This window comes from Odocoileus virginianus, chromosome 28 (genome assembly GCF_023699985.2).
Source record: "Odocoileus virginianus isolate 20LAN1187 ecotype Illinois chromosome 28, Ovbor_1.2, whole genome shotgun sequence".
Lineage (NCBI taxonomy): Eukaryota > Metazoa > Chordata > Mammalia > Artiodactyla > Cervidae > Odocoileus > Odocoileus virginianus.
This window is the reverse complement of record NC_069701.1, coordinates 28,854,703-28,880,990: the sequence shown is the minus strand read 5'-3', so window position 1 is coordinate 28,880,990 and position 26,288 is coordinate 28,854,703. Positions and strand designations below refer to the sequence as shown.

The 26,288-nt window shown below is 46.9% G+C and overlaps 1 protein-coding gene across 1 annotated transcript in view; it reads left to right on the top strand.

Annotated features, from left to right (window-relative positions):
- JAM3 (junctional adhesion molecule 3) overlaps positions 1-25,719 on the top strand; it is a 29,353-nt gene extending 3,634 nt beyond the window's left edge. The window contains exons 2-9 of the mRNA XM_020878147.2: positions 20,719-20,784; positions 21,232-21,345; positions 22,227-22,379; positions 22,705-22,907; positions 23,331-23,430; positions 24,508-24,637; positions 24,721-24,775; positions 25,030-25,719. Coding sequence (XP_020733806.2) covers positions 20,719-20,784; positions 21,232-21,345; positions 22,227-22,379; positions 22,705-22,907; positions 23,331-23,430; positions 24,508-24,637; positions 24,721-24,775; positions 25,030-25,065 — 857 coding nt within the window. The 3' untranslated portion in view covers positions 25,066-25,719. The remainder of the gene's footprint in view (positions 1-20,718; positions 20,785-21,231; positions 21,346-22,226; positions 22,380-22,704; positions 22,908-23,330; positions 23,431-24,507; positions 24,638-24,720; positions 24,776-25,029) is intronic.
- Positions 25,720-26,288: the final 569 nt, after the last annotated feature.

Below are 26,288 nucleotides of genomic sequence, written 5' to 3'. Positions count from 1 at the left end.
AGTAGTTAATATGTACAGCTGAGGTTTCAAAGCTCGTTACGTAGAAACATCAAACTTGTTAATAGATTGGTAGTGGTTTAGCTGCTAAGTCACATCCAACTCTTATGACCTCATGGACTATAGCCTTCCAGGCTCCACTGTCCATGGGATTCTCCAGGCAAGAATACTGAAGTGGATTGCCATTTCCTTCTTTAGGGGATCTTCCCAACCCAGGAATTGAATCTGGGTCTCCTGCATTGCAGGCAGATTCTTTACTGACTGAGCTACGAGGAAGTCCTTTTTTTTTTTTTTCTTATACCATCTTTCATTTTCAGAGTATCCCAAGGCTTCTGTGGGTCAGCTTGCTTTCTGCAGAATATTGCCCACATCAAGTTCTGCCATGTGCATGTTGTCTGCTTTGCCCAGCTTCACTCAGCTCACAGTGATCCTTCCTATTTCTAAACAGCATAGCTTGTAGTCTGGACTAGTACAACAGACATTGACTGTGTATCTGTAATACGTCCTTTGTGTTAGGGGTGCAGACAGGAATAAGGCTCCTCAAGCCAGAATGTCTGCCCACTGAATTACGTTGCGCTTTTGTTATTGGGTGTAAATGCATTTTATCTTCTCAATGTTATTAAAAATTCATTGGGAGCAGAGGCTGAATTGAATTTCTTTTGTATCTTTCCAGGGATGGCTATAGTAAGTATTGTCTTTGTCACTTGAAAGTCAGTTAACATTTCTTAAACACTTCCAATGCATCCAAGCGTTTTTTCATGTATCTTATCTCCAATGACCCCAGAAACTTTTGGAGATTCTTGGTTTTTACTACAGTAGTTTTTGTGGAAGAATGAGGATGATAAGTATTTATTTCTCAACTTGGTTTACTTTAAACATCTTCTCTCACCCACTCTATGCGGTTATATGAAGTTAAGAAGGAAAACATGGGGAAATGTTTGTGAAGTCATTTAAGCAACATAGTCATATACCTTATGATTCCAACAACACAAAACATCTCAGGGGGGATGTTTAGAGGAACTGAAAAGATAATCAAAACTGAAAGATAATCAAAATGTTGATGGGGGTGCTGTTTTTCAGTGGCAGGTCTTATGCCTGTTTGTTCTCTACTTTTCCCTTATTTACCCGGCTGATTATTTTATAAGGATTTTTTTATATATATATATAATGGAAAAAATTTCATTTGGGGGTCCTCCAATAACATAGTGGACTTTTAAGTTTGACACTTGTTAAGGATTTTCTTTTAAAATGGGAAAACAGTTTAATGTGTTAGTCTGTGATTGTGGCTCCTTCTGGCTCCGGAGTTAATGCCAGCTGCAGAGCGAGGAGGAGGGGCAGCCTTGGAGCTCGGTTTGATCAGGCATCCTTTGTGACTCATCTGAGAGACTTGCTGTCACCGCTTCTGGGTTGGAGCGCCAGCTGTGGTGTCCTCAGCAAGTGCTTGGTGGAAAGACAGAGAGAGCTGATGAGAATACCTGCCTCTCGCTGTTTTTGAACAAACAAGTGAAATCATCCAAGTAGCCACTTTGGTCTGCCTGTTCGGTGCAAGCCCGTGTTTAGAGGATCCCCTCCTCTGTGCCAGCCGGGCAGCTCCTGGGGGGCCTGTTTTCTTTGTCTTGGGTGATAGGAATACCAGGTCAAGTTGACTTCCTTGGGAAACTGACTCCGAAAGATGTTTCCTGAAGTCAGCCGGGAGCTGAAGGTCCCTTACCACGTCTTCCTGCCCGCCACGACTTCCTCCTTGGATGTCTTTCTCTAAGGGAAACTTTTGATGTCTTTTAGAATGAAGTGCAGCTGTCTGGAGGGTTATAAATAATGCCGCACAATCCAAGACAACTGCCTTTTCTTTTTTTTAAAAAATTCGATCCCTTGATCCTCCTCTAGAGCATCTCTCCCAGGGTGCTGGAGCTTAATCAGCCGATCCATAATTGTCCCACAATCTGGCATTTTCACATCAGCAAACCAGAGACGTGTAACATAAGCGCTTCCCCAGACCAGAAGCGGTACACAGTTTAGGTGGTTAACAAACAGAGCAGCCCTTCGAGTAAGTGTTTTACATGTACAGAAGTGAGAGCTCTTAACTCTGGGCTGACCTGATAGAAGGACATTTCAAGAAGCAGCACCCAGGTAAGGGCTTCCCTGGTGGCTCAGAGGGTAAAGCATCTGCCTGTGATGCAGGAGACCCAGCTTCGATCCCTGGGTGGGGAAGATCACCTGGAGAAGGAAATGGCAACCCACTCCAGTATTCTTGCCTGGAGAATCCCATGGACAGAGGATCCTGGTGGGCTACAGTCCACAGAGTTGCAAAGAGTTGGACACGACTGAGCGACTACACACTTACTTAAATACGTACACCTTTTGGGGTAATATGGTTGACTTAGTACAGATTTGGGGGAGTAGAGGTGCTAGGGTCCAGGAAAGTGGAGGAAATGCCACAAGCAGAGGCGTTGGGAATGCGTGTGTTGTATTCTGGGACCAGTGAGTTATTATGATGATAACTAAGGACAGCTGCCAGTTATTGGAAGGCTGTGCCAGGCACTGCTGACCGCGCCACCTCATGGGAGTCTTAGTCCATCTCAGCAGGCAGTCCCTATAGGCCTCACTTTGCAGGTGCTGAACCTGACACTTGGGCAGGTTGGTCACCTGGCCCCCGTCACAGCTGGTAAGTCAAGGAACCATATCGCCAATGGAAGAGAATGTCGCAGAGTAACTTGACAGAGACTGAAAAATGCTTTCAGTGCCGGGCTGAGAAATGGGGACCTTGTCATTGTAGGTTCTAGAAATTCATGTGGCAGTTTGGAGCAGAAAGTGATCTGATCAAATGTTTTTAGGTGTGTTGGCCTGATACCATATTCAAGAAGGCTAGAGAGGGAGAGTCAGTTAGAAAGCTTCCAGAGTAGTTCATGCCCATTCCCCTTAGGGGAAGTCTCTTGAATTCAGTTTTGTTCATATCTGAAAAATATATTTGTACCTTTGTTCTTGAGATGTAGATTTACTGGGTGCATAAATTTAGGTTGACAGTTGTTTTGACTCAGAGCCTGGGCTCCATATTATGATGCGGTCTGGTTTCCTTTGCTCCTGTTGTGAAACTGCTGTCAGGCCATCAGCCTGTCTTTCTCCACCTGCTTTAGAGATCTCATCTTTTCTTTGGCATGCTGCAGTGTTACTACATGTGTCTAGGAGGCATTTCTTTTTAATTATTTTCCTTGTTAATTTATTATAAGTTGTGTATCTGTGAGTTTACATCTTTCTAGAGAATTCTCGGGGAGGGTCAGTTCAAACACTGCCTAGCTTCTATTTTCTTAATTCTTTCCTTTTAGAACTCTGATTAGATATATTCAGTCTTTCATCTTCTAAGACTGTTAACCTTTCTGTCATAATTTCATGTTCTTCTTTCTTTTTGCTGTTCTGGGTTATTTATTAAGTTTTGTTTTACAACTGTGTCTCTTGCCAACCATGTCTATAATATGTTTAACCAGTGTATGAATTTTTTTTAACCCATTATATTCATTTCAAAAAATTTACCTGGTTCTTCCTATAATCTAGTTTATTTTGCTTGCTCATTTTTCATTTCTTTTTTATTTTTAAACATTTCACACAAAGCTGTTTTATAGTCTACATGTGAGACTTCAAATATCTGAAGTTCTCTGGAGTCTAAACCTGATGGTTATTGTTTCTCGTTACCGTTACTCGTAGTGGCTTCTCTTTGCTTGTAAACGTAAACTGACGCCTGGTTGATCGCAATATATACAGCTCTGGGATGCGTTTTGTGAATGTGCTCGTGCTGGGCGGCAGTCATCTGGGATGGCTTTCAGGGTCCCTGGCATTGTTTGGAAACTTCAGGTTCAGCTCTGCCTTCCCGTTGGCCCAGCTGCGCAGTCTCTGTGATGACCCTCGGGGTCACGGCCCATCCATCCTATTACTTGCTGGGTTCAGCCTACAGCTATTTTACTTGTTTCCCATGAGCCCAGAGGTACAGTAAAAACTACAGTTTGTCTGCATGAGGTCTCACTGGAGTGCAGTTAAACCTCTGCTGTAGACAGGAACCCTGGCCTCCTCCTGAAAAACTTAAGTCACACGCCATCCTCAAACTTTTATATTATGAAGGTAATGCTTCTGTTTTCATTTTTCAAGTATAAGATGAAGTTAAAATACTGGCTCTTTTTTGAGGGAGGGAGCACATATGCCCCCGCAGAGGTTCTGATAGGTTTAGGGGGAGGGGTTGAAGGAGTCTTGCTGAGCATCAGTGCTGCCAGGATGAGGCTGTAATGTCCTGTAGACACACACACCCCCTACTGCACAACTGTCATCCCTGTCCGCCGGTGGGTTTATCTGAAGAGCAGTGAGCATCAATGATTCGAGACCCAGCAACTTGAAATTTGGAGAATTACTGATGTTCCATACTCGACAAGTGTTTGGTGGAGGAGCTCTCCCCTCTCCACAGGGAAGGAGCTTCCCAGATTTTCAGATTCTTGCTGGATGAGGCAAGAGGGATAGCCCACCCCAGGCTAAGCTGTGTACTGCCTCCCAGATCCTTTTCTGGGTGGAGGAGGGAGCCTGTGTGGGTGTCAGGCATTCTGGACCCACTTCCCAGCTTTGCATGTGGTTCATTTGGGGACCTTGGGGAAATATTAATTATATTGGTTTTAATCCAAGTCAGTTGAAAGTAATTTAAGCAGCATTCCTCTCCCCCTCCCACCAACACATTCACATTTCTGTTCACGGATTCGTTGAATTAGTTTGTTAATTACAAGTGTAAGTGAAAGTTTTGAAAGCCTAGTTCATAGAATTGTCTTCCGCTTCTGAAAGTTTAGAAGCTTTTAGAGCCAGGAAAGCAGTGCAGGATTCAAAAGACACCAGTTTGATCCCTGGGTCGGGTTCCCTGGAGGAAGGCACAGCAACCCACTCCGGTATTCTTACCTGGAGAATCCCACGGACAAAGGAGCCTGGTGGGCTACAGTCATGGGGTCGCAAAGAGTCGACATGCCTGAAGTGACTTGGCACACACACACAACCTTGGTTTAAGTCCTCTTGTACTCCAAGAGGTTAGGACAGTTGGTCTTTCAGAACCGCAGGTTTTTTGGGGGGTTTTTTTGGTTTTTTTTCCTGCTGTGACCTTGCTTACTAGATCTAGTGTTTTGAGAGTTCCTATGTTTGTTTACCAGGAAGAAAACAGTGGACCACTGGTTGGTTGGGCTGGTGGTTACTGCTTGATATCATGCATCAGATTGTGGAGTTTTCACTGTGACCACATTCGGTCTCCCTTTCAAGTCCACTGCTGGCGGAGCCCCTTCGCCATGAATCTCTGAAGCAGCAGTTCAGTTAGAACAAGTGTTCGTGTCTTTAATTTACCGGGTGCTGTTTTAGAGTCGTTTATGTTGCAGAGTCGTGAACACTGTAGGAGGTGGTGGAACTCATGGCCCTTCCCTCCACTTGGTACTTTCATGTACATATATGGACATTTTATATGCTGCCTTAGGGGGCAGTTTACAACCCCCAGAAGGTCACTTCAGGTGGAGTGGCCTGCCTAAGGGCACAGGGCATGTGTTCTGAGTTGATGCTGACTGTATGCGGGGTTTGGGACCAGCATACATCCAGGAGGGTTGTTTTATTATTCTGATGTTTCTTCTTAACTCTGTTGCAGCCCAAATTTTCTGTTAGGCTGTGTTACAGATGGTGACTGTTGGTGTGAAACATCTGGTCATAATCTCTGTACGTTGAGAGTTTACCTCACTCTGTGGTTAGGTCAGAGGGAGGACTTGATTTAGATGGCTGTAGGGATGGTTTCTGCAGTGCTTCATCATGTTAGCAGAGCTCCAGGAGGTGTGCAGGATGAGGCCATAGGAAAAACAGTGTAACCCTCGCTGGACCTGCCCTCCGATTTCCCTCAGTGTCCTTGTCTGTCTGTCTCTACCATAGGCAGTGGGGATGAGGGAAGAGGCCTAAAGGACATCTCATGACATCGGACGGGGATCTGGCCTTCACAGAAGCCAGAACAAACACCTTCCTGTTGGCCGTGTGGCTAACCCCCTACCCCGACCTCCCACAGCATCCTCAGGCTGGTAGCTTTCCCCAGGAGGACTGTGTTTGTATGTGTGTTGTTTTCCCTTCAGCTCACAGATTTTGCTTTCTGTGCTGTTCTCATCAGGTACGCTTTCTCCGTGTGGAGTAACGCAGAGTAAATAAAACCTGTTAGGATTTGGTGCTTCTGTCCTCATGAGCAGCTCAGTTTTGACACTGCTTCTCATGAACCCTTGAGGAAGATGCTTTAACCAGCACTTGGAGGCTTCGACTTGGGGCGACCCGTCCTGGTCCTCCTGCCTGCCCCACCTCTGTGGGGGCTGGGCTCTGTAGCCCTGGCCTCCAGTGGGGAACACCGCCTTTGTGGGGACTCACGGGGTTTGGGCTTGGGGTGACGAAGACGAGGCACTTGGGTGTCCACACCCACCCTCTCCATAGAGGAGTTGGAATCTAGAGAAATGTAGCGTTTTCCTTTTCAAGATTACGTTTATGTCATAAAGAGAAAAATTGATCCTTACAGTGTATTTACTTAATTCAGTTTTATCAGGGAATCACACAATTTGGAATGTGGTCTTGGGCTCTGTAAGGCATTTCATCACTGGCTTCTGAGTCACCTTATGTGCCGTGTTTCTGCTTTATCATCACAGCCCATCCACCCCAATGCAGGTTACCCTCTTCCTGTTCACTCCTGCTCATTCCCTAGTATCCAGCTCAGCGTACTTCTCCTTAAAGCCTTTCTTAGCTCTCTAGCCTGGAGTGATCTCTTCCTTTCCGAATTCATGTTCAGCAGGAAGAACATAAGCTAGAATGAAGTTTGAATCTCAGCTCCTCTGTACGACCTGTCCAAGTCAACATCCTTATCCATAAAAGAGTAGAAAAACATAAAACTTTGTAGGATTGTTTTGCAGCCCAGTGACTATGTGTATTGCTCCTATCAAAGTGTCTGCATGAGTGGTAACAAAAATTACACCAATTAATATAGTAAAATTACAGTTACTAGTGTAAATTGCATACGTGCTTAGCAGAGGTCAGGCATAATGATAAGCTCTCAGCATTTGGTTGTAGAGATTTACTGTCAGTGCTAACTGTTGCTGCTGCTGCTAATACTATTACTATGTTGTTGTTTAGTTGCTAAGTCCTGTCCTACTCTTTGTGACTCCTTGGACTGTAGCCCGCCAAGTTCCTCTGTCCATGGAATTTCCCAGGCAAGAATACCGGAGGGGGTAGCCATTCCCTTCTCCAGGGGATCTTCCCAACCGAGGGATCGAACCCCCATCTTCTGCATTGGCAGACAGGTTCTTTAACACTGAGCCACCAGGGAAGCCCATAACTATGTTACTGCAGTGCATCTGATCCTCAGTTATTCAGAGGCAAATTGAAAGTGAACCTCATCAGGCCCCTTTCAAAGCCCCGACTTTCATCCTAGCAGTATCCTCAGATTTGCAGAGCATAGCTGCCTTAGCAACAATCAGGTAAGAGTGTCCTCTTCTTCCCCTCTGCTGTCCTCCTTTCATGGGGTGGCCTTGCACTGGCCCAGCACAGGGAGATGAGTGTCTGTCTGTCCTTAGTTTTTGTTTGGGAAAGAGGCAGGGGCTTCACTGGCCATTTTAGATAGGGGCTGACAGAGATTTCTGTTTGAACATTTAACAGCCCAGACAGATGAGAAACCATGGCCTCCTTCGTGTATTCCTTTCCTTTCTTTTTAATATTATTTATTTATATAGCTGTGCTGGATCTTCATTCTGGCTTGGAGGATCTTTGTTACGGCATCTTTTAGTTGTGGCTTGTGAGCTCTCAGTTGTAGCATGTGGGATCTAGTTCCCTGATCAGGGATGGAACCTGGAACCCCCACATTGGAAGTGTGGAGTTCTAGCCACTGGACCACCAGGGAAATCCTTATATGTTTCTTAACTGTTATTTTAAAATAATTTCGAGTCAAGAGACCTGGTTTCCACTTTGGTCTGATATGTTCAAGTTTTGAAGCTATACCTGTCTGCTAGTATATCTTAGTGACTGAACAACAACAGCAGTGTATCTGAGCCTTCTGTCTGTGGAGAGGAGATAACATCCAGTTTTCAGGGTTTTTCCAGAGGTCAGCCAAGACTGTGTGCAAGTGGTCTGTACATGTTAAAATCTGTGCAGATGTAAACATTACCGTTCTCGGCTTTGTTTCCTGTGAGTCCTAGAGTTTCATTAGTCTTCTGGTTCTTTAGGCTACAATCCTAATTTAGAGGAACTTTCTCATATCGAAGCTTCCTTGATGGCTTATTTTGATGAGACAGCAAGTTTTTACATTTTTTTTATAGGAGAGACATTTCATCTAAAGTACAGATTGGTGCCCTGATTTTTTTCTTAAAAAAACCCCAAAAGTCTAGTTTTAAGTTTCAAGAGTAAAGAAGAAATTATCTGACTTTCTTGTATTTAACAAGTGGTTCCACAATGTTTGTAGAGAAGATTAGACCTCTTTTGCCTGAGGAAATTTTTATGCCTGCGCTAGCAAACTTTGAATAATAAAAAGTTTCAGTGGAAATTCCAGCATATCTTTAAGTGAAGAAGCTGCCAATATAAATCTGTGTGTTTACATTAAAAATAAGCATCTTTTTAGATGAATAAGTATGAAGAATGGATGAGTTCAGGAGAATGTCATGTGAGTAAACAGGCCTTTGTCCCGAGACGGGGAGCAGGGGTGACCGTGGGAGCCCTAGCTAGGGGCAGGTCCCGGGAAAGTAGGGAGAAAATGAAGACTAGCCCTTGGGGACTCAGCAAGTCACAAGCCTGGGCGAGAGCACATGTCTGGGCCACGGCTGACCCTCTCCCAGTGGCCTGTCTGTCCGGGGAGGGAGAGTCAGCACAGTCCTGCCTCCCAGGGCGCCCAGCACTTGGCACATAGGAACGCTCCTAGGGCCGTCAGCATGCATGTGTGCGAGATGGTGCACAGCCCATGTATCTGTGTGAACAAGCGTTCTCATGTCAGGTATACACACCGCATTCTTGTTCAGATGGCGATTGTAGTTTGACTTGGAACCTGCACATCATTTCTCATCCAGAGTGTACAGCTCATTTTAAATTGTTCTCCCCTGTTAAATTTTGCCACATGAGATGTGTCCTGTCATGTACAAGCTATTTTTCAGTTTCTAGAGACCTATTGTCTTCTTGGGTTCTGAAATCACAGCCGTGTGATAAGGAGGTTTGGGGGAGGAGAGGCTGGGCTCAGGGAGCACACTGGACCTGCGTCACAACCGAGGGAAGTCAGGTGTGTGGGTGTCCTGGTAATTTGTGGGGCTGCTGCTGCTGCTGAGTCGCTTCAGTCGTGCCCGACTTCGTGCAACCCCACAGACGGCAGCCCACCAGGCTCTTCTGTCCGTGGGGTTCTCCAGGCAAGAACACTAGAGCGGGTTGCCATTTCCTTCTCCAATGTATGCATGCGTGCTAAGTTGATTCAGTCGTGTCTGACTCTGTGCAACCCCATGGACAGCAGCCCACCAGGCCCCTCCATCCACAGGATTCTCCAGGCAAGAAGACTGGAGCGGGTTGCCATTTCCGTCTCTGAATCTGTGGGTCTACAGAAGCAAAAAAATGACATCCTTCTCCATCGAGATGAATTATCTCAAAAGAACACGGAGATTCCTGCTTTATTGTTTATCTGGACTGAGAACAACACTTTTTTCCCAGGCTCAACTTTGCTTTATTCTTTCATTTTACAAATTATTTATTTTTGACAAAAATAAAAAAGAGTGCATATATATGCCATGTAATTTATTTTTAAAAAATTAATATAATTGGTTTATAATGTATTAGTTTCACATATACAGCACAGTGATTCAGTTATACATATATATATATATTCTTTTTAAGATTCTTTTCCCTTGTAGCTTATTATAAAATATTGAACATAATTCCATGTGCTATACAGTAGGACATCGTTGTTTATTTCATATACAGTTTGCTTTTAATTTGTGATTTTTAAAAAAATATGTATGTTTTATTGAAGTATGGTTGACTTACAGTGTTTCAGATGCACAGCAGGGTGATTCAGTTATACAAATACACATATATTATTTTTGAAATTATTTTCCATCATAGGTTATTACAAGATATTGACTATAGTTCCCTATGCTATACAGTAAACCTTTGTTGCTTATTGAATATATATTTTTTAATTAAAAATCTAGCATTCTAGTCATACTAAGTCAAACAAGTAGAATCAAAATATAATTTTTTTAGTTAGGCAAAAATTCTTAAGTTTTCTAAAATATGTATATGTATTTACATATATATATATACACACACACACACACACAAAAGCTTTTATACTACACTTGATAAAAATTGAGAAGGAACATCAAAAAAAAGAGATTGATAAATTGGAGAACATAAACTAAATGAAATAGGAGCACTTAATATGAAATAGAAAAAGTGAAACAAACTAGATAAAAGTAAAAGATCATCATATAGTCTAGTTGTTTTTAAACATGACTGCCCATTAGAAATCTGGAGCCCTGGAGAGAAAAGCAATACCTGAGCATTTGTATTTTTCGAAAAATTTCAGGATAATTCTGATATGCATCTGGGTTTTAAGAAGTGATCACAGACCCCAGAGCTGAGTCGCCTCAGGCCAAACAACTGCAAGGGATGGAGTGCAAACCGACACATCAGCAGATAATTGGATTAAAGCTTTACTGAGCAAGGCCCTGCCCACCGGAGCAAGACCCAGTTTTTCCCATGCCAGTCCCTTCCATCAAGAAGCTTACACAAGCCTTACTTAGCCTCATCCATCAGAGGGCAGACAGAAGAAGCAAGAAGAAGCACAGTCTCAGAGCAGCTAAAACAACAACCATATTACAGAAAGTTAATCACAATGAAAAAGCAGAAAGTTATGTCCCAGATGAAGGAATAAGATACAGCCCCAGAAAAACAACTGAATTAAGTGGAAATAGGCAACCTTCCAAAAAAATAATTCAGAATAATGACAGTGAAGATGATCCAGGATCTCAGGAAAAGAATGGAGGCAAAGATTGAGAAGATGCAAGAAATGTTTACCGAAGACCTGGAAGAACTAAAGAACAAACTGAGATGAATAATACACTAGAAGGAATCAATAGCAGAATAACTGAGGCAGAACAGATAAATGACCTGGGGGACAGAATGGTGTAAATTGCTGCCACAGAACAGAAGGTGTAAAAAAGAATGAAAAGAAATAAAGACAGCCTAAGAGACCTCTGGGACAACATTAAACATACCAACATTCACATTATAAGGGTCCCAGAAGGAGAAGAGAGAATGGACCCGAGAAAATATTTGAAGAGACAATTGCTGAGAACTTCTAAAACATGGGAAAGGAAATAGTCAACTAAGTCCAGAAAGCACCGAGGAGTCCCAAGAAGGGACACACTGAGACACATGGTAATCAAACTGACAAAAATTAAAAACAGAGATAAAATATTAAAAAAGCAACAGGGGAAAAATGACAAATAACATACAAGGGAACTCCTATCAGGCTATTAGCTGATTCCTCAACAGAAACTCTACAAGCCAGAAGGGAATGGCGAGATGTATTTAAAGTGATGAAAGGGAAGAATGTAAAACCAAGAATACTCTACCCAGCGAGACTGTCCTTCAGATTTGATGGAGCAATCAAAAGCTTTCCAGACAAGCAAAAGTTAAGAGAATCCAGCACCACCAAACCAACTTTACAACAAGTGCTAAAGGAACTTCTCTAAGCAGGAAACACAAGAGAAGGAAAAGGCCTACAGAAAATAAACCCAAACAAATAAGAAAACGGTAATGGGATCATACATATTGATTGTTACCTTAAATGTAAATGGATTAAATGCACCAACCAAAAGACATAGACTGGCTGGGTAGATGAAAACATGTGCATGAATACACTTCCACTTACCACATCACTCTGCTTGACCCCCCCCCCCAAATTGTATGTAATTATTTTATATTGTTAAGTTAATCATATTCCCATTATGGCTTGCAGTTGTAATTATCTCTTATTGTTTGTCTGCTATTGACTCTGAAAACTGATAAACATCTTTTACTTATTGTGATTATATAACTATTACTCACCTAATACCATTGTATCATGAGTGGTCAACAGAAAAATAATAGAAGTCAATGTCAACAAAAGTGAAAGTCTCTCAGTTGTGTCCAACTCTTTGCACCCCATGAATTATACAGTCCATGGGATTCTCCAGGCCAGGATACTGGAGTGAGTAGCCTTTCCCTTCTCCAGGGGATCTTCCCAACCCAGGAATCGAACCCAGGTCTCCCACATTGCAAGCGGATCTTTACCAGCTGAGCCACAAGGGAAGCCCAAGAATACTGGAGTGGGAAGCCTATCCCTTCTCCAGGGGATCTTCCCCACCCAGGAATCAAACTGGGGTCTCCTGCACTGCTGGCAGATTCTTTACCAGCTGAGCTATCAGGGAAGCCCTAAACTAGGATCTAATAGAAAAACCTGTAATCACTTTTTAAAATTAAAAGGAAAAGAGTAGCAGTTGGATATTTTGTAGAATGTCCCTCAGAGATTTTCTAATGTCTTCTAATGATTAGACTTATGTCATAGATTTTAAGGGGGTGGCTGGGTGAATACCACAGAGGTATAGCACCTTTCTTATATCACCGTGACATGTCATTGATAATGCTGCCTGAATCTCTGGGTTTAGGTGATGGCTTCTGCGTTTCTATCCTGTGAAGTTACTATTTCTCCTTAACACTGTTCGAGGTTCAGCCAGCCTGCCTCAAGGAGAGGGGTGTTAGACTTCACCTCCTGCAGGGCAGAATATCAAATAATCTGTGTTCATATGTAAAACCACCACAATAGTTATTAAATGTTTGAGGGATCAGATATTCTGAAACTGTCCAAATGTTCTGTTTCTCCTTAAAGTTTTCCCACTAATTTTGGCAGTCATCAATGGATATTGCCTGAAGCAACTATTACTCTGTTATTCTAAAGATGGTTTTCTGTTTCCCTCATTCATTCTACATTATTAGTTGGGATTCTTCCATAAAGAAAGTTCTCTGTGTCCCATTCATTTGCATATTCATTAGCATATGCATATCATATGGACTTGTGGATATTTATTTTATTCTTTGTGTTGTAATACAGTCTGTCATTTATTTTTTGTGCTCAGATCTTCCAGCTTTAGTCTTTGGAAGCTCTTTCAGTTTGGCTTCTGGTCCTTTGATATTTTTGTTTGTTTGTTTTAACACTTCCTCACTTTCTGGCACTACAAGATGTTCCAGGCTTATCTTGTAATATTTTCCCCACCCCAGCCTTAGAATTAGCCATTTCTCCAAGGAGTTCTAGTTCCCTTCACCAGGGAATGGTATTTAGAAATCAGGATCTGAGTACTGAGTGTGCTCTTTGTTACGGAGGTGTCAGGACTCTAGGCTCTTGGTAAATGGGGCTAGGAAGTGTGTGTGTTTATAGTGACCCATGTATGCACACATGTTTGTATTTATTTCTGTACTTGTGTATATGAAATAAACTTTAATTTGTGTTAGTGCCTCTGACTGATCTAGCGCTACAGGGCTATTTCTGGCTTCCCCTTGCATATTCATAACTTCTTTTTTTTTTTTTTCTGACAATGAGAAATTTGGCTTTCATTATTGATGGTGCCTTTATAGTGTTTATTTGTTCAACCCAGTTATATGTGTAAAGTATTTTCAGAGTTGCTCACCTATACTGCTGTGAGGCGTAACTTTATCAACTAGAGTGCAGTGTCTGTGCAACGTTCTTCTCTTGGTAGCCTTGTTGTATCCAGTCAGAAATATTTTCCAAAGTTATTTTTGTCAATTCCTTTCTTCCCCTCCCCCTTAAGTGAGGTTGTTTTACTTGTAATACAGTTAGTTTCATTTGTCAGAGCCTGCATTCCATCCTGGTTCCCAGGACATCGTGTGTGATATATATGTACGCATATATATGTGTACTTGTATTTTTGTCTGCATCGGGTCTGAGTTGCAGCACGCTGGGTCTTCATTGTGTCACGCAGCTTTCATTGCAGTGCATGGACTCTCCATTCGCAGTGCGTGGGCCTAGTTGGCACGTGGGATCTCAGTGGCCTGACCACTGACCAACCCCATGCCCCCTGCATTGCAAGATGGGTTCTTAACCACTGGAGCCCCAGGGAAGTCCCCGTACTTTTCAGTGTTCATGAAATACAAAGTTCACTCTTTGTGGTATACAGTTCTGAAGGGTTTGGTGAACACTTGGCCATGGATGCACCATCACAGCACCACACTCTGTTACATCTATCAGGCAACCCCTTCCTTACCTCTTTATAAAAGTGAAGTTATTTATTAGAATAAATGATTTCATGGGTCCTTGTAGTGTATTTTTTTTCTTTTCTTTCTTTCTTTTTTTTTTTTTTACTAAAATAAAATACGTAATGCTAAAGTCGTTTCTTCAGAGCAGCTTTTGACATGAAATACCATGCAGGTCAGCCAGGGCTGGAGTCCTTGTTTTGTTAGGTTGAAATTGTTAGCAAAACAAGTGAAGACGACCATGGCTTTACTCCCAGAATGATAGTGTCTTTGATGTGGCTTCCCAGGGAAGAATTTCCTCTCTAGACAGGCATGTCTGATTTTCCTGTCCCTAGTAGAGCAGGTGAAGACCAGTTAAAAAAAAATCAGACCGAGGCCACCCCTGCAGATGTTTCAGCAATCTCTCGTGCCGACTTTTGGTCTGTATTCCATTTCCTCTTCTATCTACTTTTTTTTTTTTTTAACAGTTTTGTACTTTCTCCCTTTTTCTATGTTTATTTTTATGTGTATTTATATAGTAAACTTTATGTATTTTGTCCTGACTGTGCCTCTGTCTCTAAACTCTTGATTTTTCTCTCATACTGCCCTGTTTCTGTCTCCTTACAACTAGCTTTAATGTAAAATTAAAAATATTTATTTTTTTGCATTGGCTGTATTTATTGAATGTATAATCTGGTCTGAACTTAAAATATAAGTAGATTGAATGTTTCACTCTTTGTTAAGATAAGAAAAAGCAAATTAAATTGCTTCATAATAATTTGTTTATTATGTGTATGACTCAGTCGCCATCAGTAGAAAAAGGTTTTCATACACTGGTGTTAGAGAAGAAATAGAATGTGTTCTTCCACCTCAGGTCCAGCAGCATTAAAACCAGTGTGGACAGACCCCTCCACCTCCCCACCCCAGCATCTCCACCCCCACACTGGCTGTGCCCCCTATTCCTCTGCCCTTCGAGGCCGACCCCCCAGACTCTGGTTTACTGGGTGGTTTGATGCTGAGGGACATATAGGACCCAGCCATTCCTCCTCCCACTCACCAGGTTGTCCCCCCCCAGCTTCCTTTAGTGATGTGACCCCTCCCACTGTGACCCTGGAAGGGCTCCCTGGACCGTGTGAACCCCTCTGCCTGAGAAGGGAGGGTGAGGGGAGGGCTCCCTCCAGGGCATTAGCTCTTCAGACACTCTCCGGGTTACCGCTTGATGGACTTTCATCTGCTGTGACTTGGCCTGGTTAGTGGGACCTGTGGTCAGGAATCTTCTATGGCTTTGGCTTAGAGATGAGTTAAAGGAAGCAGCAATCTAAATTGGCGTCAGCAGCTACTCGCTGACGTCTTGCTGCTTAGCAGAGCCTTGGAGCAGGATGTGATGGTGCTGAGACTCTGTCTAGAGTCACGGGGTACACGTGCCATTCCCGATAAACCTGGGATTCAAGACAAGATGCTCCGTGGCCAGGGTGTGAGTCAGGGCCCCCCAGAGAAGTGCAGCAAACAGGGTGTGTGTGTGTGTGTGTGTGTGTGACTAGAACAGAATGCATTTCCTTTACCTATGTATGTTCTATACACATACAGAGATTTACTATTAAGAACTGGCTCATGTGATTATGGAGGCTAGTGAGTTGAAACTCTGCAGGGAGGGCCTGCAAGCTGGAGACCAGGAGGGCTCCTGCCTGAGTGACTGGCATTTTTTATTGTGCCTCTTGATTGATTGGATGGGCGCTGCCCCCCCTTCCCCACCATTACAGAGGACAGTGCACTAAAAGTCCACAATTTAATATTAATCACAGGTGGCACTACTGGTAAAGAACCGGCCTCCCAATCCAGGAGACATAAGGAATACAGGTTGTATCCCTGGGTCGGGAGGATCCCCTGGCGAAGGGAATGGCGACCCACTCCGTGGAGTGGAGTGGAGAATGCCTGGAGAATCCCATGGACAGAGGAACCTGGGGGGCTACAGTTCATAGGGTCGCAAAGAGTCAGACACAACTGAAGCAACTTAGCATGCGCGCACACATACACACAGACACACACACAAACAAAAACACTCTCAAGCTGACAGTTGGACCATCACAGTCAGATGTATTTGGAACTCGATGATGCTTGGTTGGGTCTCTTCATACTTGATTTTTAAGGGTCTCTTTGGATCACCATTTAGTTGAGCCAGAGTAAGCTTTAACTAAGCTTTAAAGCTGAAGCTTTAACCAGAGCTTCAGCTGCCTATGTTCTCATCAGAGCCTGATGATGAGATGATGAGATGACCCCCCCATCAGGGTCTGATGGTTTTACTCTGGATTGTCTGCTGTGTGTCTGGAAAATATCACTGACATGGACCTTCTCACCCTGCTCTTAGATTCCTGTAAAACTTGCTTAAGGAACCAAAGCAATGTTGAAAACATGCTGAGATGGGAGGCCTTCCTGGGACAGGCCCTGCTCAGCAGGCACACAGGCGTGGTCTCCGAGGGCGGATGTGCAGCCTTCTCACTGGAGGGCCCGCGCTGCTGTTTATATTTAGCCCGGAGTCCTGGGACCTGTGAGGCGGCTCACAGTGGAGCCGCTATGCGCCCGCGCGGCCCGGGGCCCGCTCGCTGGACTGGACAGAATGTCAGCAGCTAAATATAACTCTTTACAGATACACGCAGGCAGGCGAGTCCCGAGTGAGCCAAGCATCCGGCTTTAGTGGAAACATTTTCTAACAGAGTCTCTTTCCCCTGTTCGGTTTACAGTAATGAATGTAAACTCAGATCAGTGTGATTTTTCATTGAGCGCTGTCTCTGCAGTTGAGATGGTTGCAAGCACTCAGAAGGCAAAAAGAAGGCCCCCGCCTGGCCCGGCCCAGGAGCCAGCAGGCCTCTCTTGCTGTTCAGATTGATTTTGTTTCCATAGGCAGAGAAGACGGGCAGTTTGGACTTCGCCACCTCATGTGTATGAATGTGGGTTGGGTGGTGCCTTTGGGGTTTCATTTTCCCTCTGTCTCAGACTGCTTCAGGACACAGGCACCGGTGTGGGCTCCTGGACAAGTGACCAGAGCAGGGCACCCTCTGCGGAATTGGCTGCCTGCGGCCGAGATGGCCTTACCTCAGCAGCTGTTCCAGCTCACAGTCTGCTTTTCTATGTCTATTTTTTATTGTTATCAGTTCCTTCGGCCTGGGGATTCAGAAGCACTTCATAGCCAGTGATTCTTGAGAAAGCAAAAGGGGAGCAAGCTGAGTCGTCACACCCAGCATCAGGCCTGTGCTTCTGGGGACCGGGCTCTGCACTTGGGTTGGCCCTGACTTGACATGAGGGGCTTGGAGAGACTCAGACCCGGGCCCTTCCCAGCCTGTTGAGTTAGAATTTGGGGTATGTGTTCTCGGACCAAGGAGGTAGAGTGGGAAGTGGGCTTTTAAATGGGGCCCCGAAGCAATCCCCCCACAGACCCCCAAGTCTGGGGGTCTTGAGAAACAAAGTAGAAATATGTACTTGCTGCTCAGAGTTGTGGCATTGTTCCAGACCGGGAGAGCGATGCAGGCGTCCGGGTGGTGGGGGACAGGGACAGGAGGCTGCAGGACCCAGCGAGGCCTCCTTCCCTCCTGCCCGCTCCTCTGCTCCCCAGATTCAGTGTCCTGGCTTCCCGGAAGGAAGAGGGAGCTGCTGGAGATGAGACACCATTGCCATGCCTTCCAGAGGCTTCCTCAAGGCTGTTTCCCTCGCCTTTGGCTAAGGAAGGTCCTGCAAAACGGAGGAACGTGAGCAGGGCTTCAGGGTCTGACTCGGGCTTCCTTCAGTCCCAGATCCTCTTCTCACCTGCTGTTGCTCTCTCTGTAAATAAGGGACTGTTTGAGCAGTGAAGTAGGGACTGGGCATTGGAACTCCTGGCTTCTGGTTTTGGTTCTGCGCTCATAGATGTGTACCAGCTGGGCGCATGGTCACCCCGCCCCCGACGGGACCTGGGAGCGGGCAGTGTGTTCAGAAGATGCTGCAGCCAACCCACAGGGTGTGACCCCGGCAGCACCCGGGCCTTCCCACCCCTCCTGCTGGGCTCTTTCCTGGGCAGGCGGGGCGTCAGTCCTGTTCTGAGAAAACCCCAGCGGTTCAGTTCTCCTCAGCAGGTGAAGGTTCAGCCACAAGCAGCCCCGACCCCACGCTTGCTGCTGGTGCATGTCCAGGCCTCGCTCCTCCCCCTGCTGACCCTGACACGCATTCTCCATCTGGCAGCCTCGCCCCCGCCCACCCCGATCTCTCAGGAAGAGCACCCGTTTCCCTTGCAGACCACTGTCTAGAGGGGTGGGGTCCTTGTCCTTTCGGAGCTCAGTCTCCTAACCAGATGACACTGGGACTTAGACACGGACCTGGCCCTCTGGCTCCTACTCTGCATCTGCTGAGCTGGTGCTCCAGCCAAGGGGCAAAGACTGGTGTCCAGGTGGTGACTTGTGCAGAGAAACACCTCTGTGCCTGCCCCGCCGTCTCTCTGAATTGTTGAATGGATGGTTGTGACTTGGAGCTCAGAGTACAGGTCTCCATGTGTTCTTACCTGGGTTGTCAGCTGAGGCCCAGGGTTAACAGGAAGGCCTCCTCTGGGGATGGTAGATTTTCCTAGAGGCCAAGTAGCCGAAGGACTCTTCATAGGTGGTCAGTGTACCTACTTAATCTTTTCACCCAAGAAAATCAGCTAAAACGTTTTGAGACCATGATAACCGATTACAGCATTGTTTAAACTCATGGAGGGTCAGTAGCTAATTTTGAAGGAGATCACCATGCAAATAGCATATTTTGATTTCATCCATTAGCTTCACTCAGCTAAACTTCATGAAAATCACCATGTTGTTATTTTTCTTATTTTACTCAAGACTGGAGAAAGCCTTTAATGTTGGGAACCACAGGTTAGATAAACAGCAAATCCAGCCAAATGAAGCCTTGCCTGGCTGGTAACTGTACCCAGAATGTCCATGCCATCCTACTGGGAAGGTGCCAGGCCAGAGGGAGGAATGACAAGAAGGCCCGTGTGGATCTGGGAGATGATAAAAAGATTAACAGTGACTCTAAGCAAGATAAAATTCTTTAAAAAAATTTTTATTGCAGTAACATTGATTTATAACATTATATAAGCCTCACATGTACAACATTATACTTCTGTTTCCACTACAGCTGCTCACCACCAAAAGTTTAGTTTCCATCTGTCACTGTACTGCTCACCCCTACACCTGTCCCCATCCTCTCTGTAACCATTATTCTCTCTTCTTGATCTGTCTATTATCCTTTAGTTTGTTCATTTATTTTCTCATTTCCTTTGCTTGCTCTTTTCCTATTTCACCAGTGACTGAAATCTCACAGTACTTGTCTTTCTCCATCTGACGTTTCACTTGGAATAACAACTCAAGTTTCACCCATGTTGTTGCAGATGGCTAGATTTCATCCTTTGTATGGCTGTGTAATATTCCATCCCACTCAGATTTATACATACACATACCCGCCGCCACACACATCTTTTATCTGTTTTTCCATTTTTCCACTGATGGCCACTTAGTTTGTTTCCATAGCTTGGCTACTGTAAATAATGCTGCCGTGAACATTGGTGTGCGTATATCTTTTATAGTTAATGTTTTGTTTTCTTCTGATAAATATCCAGGAGTGGAGGAATTGCTCAGTCGTATCTAATATTGAGTAGAACCATTTTTGCATCCCTGGATAAATCCCACTTGTTTGTGATCTATGGTCTCTTAAGTGTATTATTATATTCAGTTTGCTAACATTTTACTGGGTTTTTTTGCATCTATGTTCCTCAGAGATATTGGTCTGTAATATTCTTTTTGTGCGTTACCTTTGTATGGTTTTGGTATCGGGGTGATATTGGCCTTGAAAAATCAGTTAGGAAGTCTTCCCTCCTCTTCAGTTTTGCAGGTAATTTAAGAAGGACAGGTATCAAATCATTGACTGTTTGTTAGGATTTACCAGAAAAACTGTCTGGTCCTGGACTTGTGTGTTAGGGGAGGTTTTGGTTACCGTTTCAATCTCCTTACAAGTGATTGGTCTGTTGAGATTTTCTTTCTTCATGATTCAGTCTTAGAAAGTTGTACAAATTTAAGAATTTGTCCGTTTCCTCTAGGTTGTCCAGTTTGTCGGTGTGTAGCTCTTCCTAATATTCTCTTACAGTCCCTCACAAATACATACTTCGAGGGAAAGTCCTGAAAGCTCTAGTGTCTTTGTTCTGGGGCTAAGAAAGAGAGTGCACTCTGGAAATTCTCCTCTTTTCTCTGGATTCCTTCTGGCGAAGGTCAGACAGAGAAAACCGTCACCCTGCCGTATCCTAAGAGACTTGGTTTTGGAATAGGATGTCTTCCGTCCCCTGTGGCTAGTGACTGCAGCCTCCATGAAGGAAAATCTGGCCTCAGGTGCGGGCTCTCTGCTGTTTCAGAGCCCCATCGTCTCTGACTTGACTTTTCTTTCTCCTCTCAGGCTGCTTGATCGGGGCCGTGAATCTCAAATCCAGCAACCGAAACCCAGTGGTTCAGGAATTTGAAAGTAAGTACGAGGGAGCCTTGAGGCAAAGGGGCATCACTCGGTGGTCTGGCGGCTGATGCAGGACAGGCACACGGACACGCGTGCCTGAGAGCCCCATCGGCAGCCCCAGTGTGCGCGCATGTCAGCGCGGCTTGGCTTCGGCGGCTCTCAGCAACTCAGCGGGCTCCCTGCTGGCCACCACCTGGTCCCTAGTGCGTCTGCATTTACATGGCCAAGAGCATTCTGACGTAGAAGCATAGGACGAGGGGGACATGCACTCTCTTTGCTAATCATCTTCATTGTTTTTCTGGCTAAAATTAAATTCTCTTGGAGTCTGGCGCTAACTGGATCTTTAATCTACACGACAGAGCTAAATAGACATAGCTTGTAGGGTCTGGGTATACAGGTGAATCTGAAATTGTTCCACGTTCACAGAGAGTTTTATTTTTTTAACCCCTTTCTCATTAGGTGTAGAACTATCTTGTATCATTACGGATTCACAGACAAATGACCCCAGGATTGAATGGAAGAAGATCCAAGATGAACAAACCACCTATGTGTTTTTCGACAACAAGATTCAGGGTATGATCCTGTGGTCCTCTCCTTTGTATAGAAGGCCCAGGCGTGCACTTGCAGCCAAGACTTGGCTCTACATGGACCTACATCTGTAGCCAGGATTGGTTTTCTGTCTGTTTTCCTGTGGAGAATTCAAGCATGCAGAAGTGGTGAGGATAGGGGTGGAGCCTCTCTGTAGCTGCCTCTCTGCTTCAGTAAATATCACCTCCTCAGGAGGACTTTAGTCCCCATGCAGGCATCTCTTTGAGATGTCTAGTGAACGTTCCCCGAGGCCACTTCCCTATCGTGAGCCGTGACTTTACAAGTTCAGTGACTTCAGCAGCAGGGGGACAGCAGGGACCACTGCACACACCTGGGTGCCGATCACACCTCACAGGAGAGCAGGGTGGGGGTGTAGAGTTGTGTCCAGCTCTTCGTACGGGGGTGCTGGCCCAGGAGCACGCAGGGCACAAAGACATGGAAGCATAGGGAGCTTCATGACGTACTCTGCGTATAAGTTAAATAAGCAGGGTGACGATATACAGCCTTGACGTACTCCTTCCCAATTTGGAACAAATAACTGTGTGTTGGGGGGGTTTGTGGGAAGCTTGTGCTTTTGGCGTCATATCTGAGAGATCACTGTCTAGTCCAAGGTCATGTCATTCACATTTCTTTCCTCCTGAGGGTTGGAGTTGTAGCTCGTGCAGTAAGGTGTGTGTTGTGTATGGTGTGGGATGCAAGGTCGAGGTCCAGGTCGCTCTTGCATGAGGGTACCCTGTGATCGCAGCACTGTCTGTGGAATGCTCCTTGTCTTTTAGTGCCGGGTGACTAGTTTCTCCTTTAACGGGGAAGCCTTGGGGGGAGCCAGGCATCTGTAGGGAGTCCCTCAGTGCCTCTCCTCTCCACAGGAGACCTCACCGACCGTGCAGAGCTGCTGGGGAAGACGTCTCTGAAGATCTGGAACGTGACCAGGACAGACTCGGCCCTTTATCGCTGTGAGGTGGTTGCTCGGAATGACCGCAAGGAGATCGACGAGATCGTCATCGAGTTGACTGTGCAAGGTGGGGGTGCACGCAGGGCGGAGGCCCCTTGCCCTTGGCTCTGCGTCTGCTGGTGGAAACGACCAACTTCCTTTTTTCCAGAGCCACGTCCCTGTGGGTGTGGCAGGACCCACAGGGGCTGGGCAGGGAGGGCTTTTGAGAGCTATAGGCTGGGGGCGGGGAGGGAAGTGGAGCTTCTGCCTCAGCCCTCACAAGCCAGAGGCACTGGAAAGGCTGGGGTCCCTGCGGGGGCTGGGTTTCCTGCTGTGGAGCAGCATTCTGGGTGGGCTCGGGTAAAAGCAGGCCTGGCTGCTGGTTCTCACCCCTGCCCACGCTCCTCCCGCAGTGAAGCCGGTGGCCCCCGTGTGCAGAGTGCCACGGGCTGTGCCCGTGGGCAAGGCGGCCACCCTGTCCTGCCAGGAGGGCGAGGGCTTCCCACGGCCGCACTACAGCTGGTACCGCAACGATGTGCCACTGCCCACAGACTCCAGGGCCAACCCCCGCTTCCGAAACTCCTCTTTTGTCTTAAACCCTGAGACGGGCACTCTGGTAAGAGCTCTGGGAAGAGGCGCGGTGTGGGCGTCTGTGCTGTGGGCAGAGCGCCTGTGAGCAGACAGGAGACCAAAGCTACAGACCCTCACGTCAGGGACCACTACCGCCCCCACCGCCCACCCTTTATAGACAGGAAAGCCTGTAAGTGGGTGCAGGAGGGTGGGCAGAACTGCGGGGACATTGGCCGAGGGGGTTGCAGGGTGCCCTGCCCGGTGCCGTCTGGAGCAGAGTCGGGAGGCAGTGGGCCTTGCTCGCTGGCCACATGGTGATGTTGCGACATTGCTGGTGTGTTTGGGCCGCTCGCAGTGTCATGGAAAAGACTGAACCACACTGTCGTGTTTGGGGCCAGCCCCTGGTGGGAAGGTGGGACGGTGCAAGAGCCCTGTCACCAGATCTCCCTTCACTCCCAACTCCCGGCAGGTGTTCAGCGCTGTCCACAAGGAGGACTCAGGCCAGTACTACTGCATCGCGTCCAACGACGCGGGCTCGGCCCGCTGCGAGGAGCAGGACATGGAAGTGTGTGAGTGTCTGCTGAGCCTCGACCTGGGGGCTGGCGGGACGGTCATGCTTGCTGGTGCCCTCAGCTCAGCGCCCTTTGTGCTGGCCGCTCTCTGTGGGGTGCACGGGCTCCCCGGAGTCTGCTGGGTGTGGTGGGGGGACCCTCTGAAGGGCTGACCCACAGGTTCTCTCCTCAACCCACAGCTTTCACTGAAGTACCCTGAACTCCATTTCTTTGGTAACTGATAGAGTCGTGGAAACGTAAGCTTGTGTAGGTCTCCGGGCATTTACCCAGCCTGAGCTGTTTGCAGTGAGCGGAGACTAGGGCTCACCCCAGTGCTTTATGCCGTTGGGGTGATTCTTCCTCTGGGCTGTCAGGGCTCAGTGGAGGGGGCGGGGTCCAGGCCCCCCCCACCTGTGGAGCCGGTCCCCAGGGGACTCCCCAGCTGCTGCCAGATTTGGGGAGCTGCTCATGGGCAGGAGGAAGATTTCTGGGTTGTGCCCCAGAGTTCCTGACCCGAGAGACAGAGCTTGGAAACTGACGTTATGAAATCAGAATTCAAATGCATCTTTAAGTAACTGCATGCTTACGGTCAAGAACCCTGTACCAGACAAGGGAGAACTGCAGCAGCTCACAGCCTGGACAGCATTGGTCGATACACCCCTGCATGGTTTCCACTGTGCTTTTATCTGCACAAAGGGTGCAGCCCCAGGCCCCACACTGAAGCAGAAGAGTGCAGCTGAGGATCTCCTTGAGGGATGGCTGGTGGCTGCAAGGCCACGTTCTTACCTCCTATTTGCCCTTTTAATGACCCCTTGAAACTAAATAATCTGCAGCAAAGAGAAGCCCTAGAAATTTAGGGGTTTTTCTTCCTTAGGACTCTGGTTCCTAGTTCTGTCTCTGTAGGGGAACCGTTTCTCAGTAAGAAAGCTCTAGGATGTGCCCCAGAGGCTTGTTACTCCCCATAGCGCAGGCCATGCTCCGTGGCTGCAGCGACTGTGGGGCAGCAGGTGGGCGTCACAGCCTGTGGGCGGAGCTGCTTCAGGCCAGGGAGGGGTGGAGGGGGGAGAGCATCTTCTCACCCCTCCTGTTCTCCAGATGACCTCAACATCGGCGGCATCATCGGGGGGGTCCTAGTCGTCCTGACCGTCCTGGCCCTCATCACAGGGGGCATCTGCTGTGCCTACAGACGTGGCTACTTCATCAGCCACAACCGCAACGGGGAAAGGTAAGCCTGTCCTGCATGAACAGCGTGCCCTGAGCATTGCTGTGGCCGATCAGGCATCACCCAGCTCCCCTGCTCTGTTTCAGCTACAAGAACCCAGGGAAGCCAGATGGAGTTAACTATATCAGGACAGATGAGGAGGTAAGGAAGCCTGGAGACGGTGTCTGCAGCAGGGAAGATGACATCCCCCCGAAAACCGAGCGGGTCCCTAGGAGAGGAATTTGAGTTATGTCCAGCACACAAGCCCCTCAGCGTGCCCCCTGGCAGTATGCTCGTGGGGCATTCGGTCTGCAGGCCTTGTGGCCATTCCCAGCCAAGAGCACATCGAGGGAAGTGGTGTCAGGCTCCTTTTCCACCTGCTGACCACCCTCTAACCTTCTACGTTGGCCTTTCAGGGCGACTTCAGACACAAGTCCTCATTCGTGATCTAGATGGTGGCGCGGCTGTGTGCACATGCAGACACCTCCACAGGGGACCCTGCCAGGAGCAGCCCCTCGAGGGGCGCCGGATGGGGTTAGACACGCGCACAAAAGCTTTTGTTTTGGCCAAAGTTGACCGCTACTCCTTTCTTACTTTTTAACAAGCTACACAAATAAAAGAGTTTTCCTGGAGATGGGCAAGTCACCACAAGGCAAGGAAGTGGCCGGGTTCGCCAAGCCAATCCCGTGGGGTCTGCCGGCCTCGAGGTGGGCAGCCCAGGCTCGGGAGGCACCATGACCTGTCCCGCGGTGGGGCCACGCTGGCATGAGCGTCCAGGGCTGGCAGCCAGGGTCGTGGCCCGAGCGTTGGCTGCAGTGATGGGGCTTCACGGTGGCCCCGGGGCCACTTCATCCCCAGGCTTTGCCAAGATAGTCTTGGTGTCCATCTGGGGGATTCTTTTTGGGTCAGCATTTTATAACAGCAGCCCAGATCAGGACAGTAAACAGCTTGTTAGAAGGAGGGATCTTCTTAGCTGTGGGAACCCTGCTCATCCACAGAGGGTCCCAGCAGTGGAGAGCCTTCATCTTGTGCTGAATCTGAAATGGTACTGACATGATGTTCTGCTTTTCTATGGGTGTTTATTTTATAAAATTTTACAGTCTAAATTTTTGCTAGAGATGTATTTTGATTATTGAAAATTTCTATTTAAATTGTAAATAAGTTGTCGTATGCCGTTAAATACTGTATCTTTTTTTTTTAAAGTTCAACTTAAGGTAGGAGCCCAAACTGCTCCTTTCAATTGGAAACACCACTGGTGGCTTAGGAAACCTTTAAGAAAATTCCAGCTGAGCAACCTCACAGTCTATTTGTGTCTGTGCAGAAGAGACACAGGCCTCCTGGGTGACCTTCCAGCTGCGTCTTCCCTGGGCCTACCCCCACCCCTACCCCAGGCCCTGAGACACAGATGTGCAGGCCGCACGCATGTTCGGCGTTGGCTCCCGAGTCTCCAGGCCAGCCCTCCCTTCCTCGTCCACCTAATACCCCAACACGGGCCATGGGCAGAACAGCTCTGACAGTGCCATTCACCTGCCATGTGGGTCCACCCAGGATAGCGCCAAGGTGGCTGGAAGGGCCCCCATGTGGCCCCCCAGCCTGGCTTCCCTGGGCCCAAGCTCTATGGCTGTGTGTGGCTCAGAAAACACAGCAGCCCTGCTGCCAGGCCTTTAAATTCCTT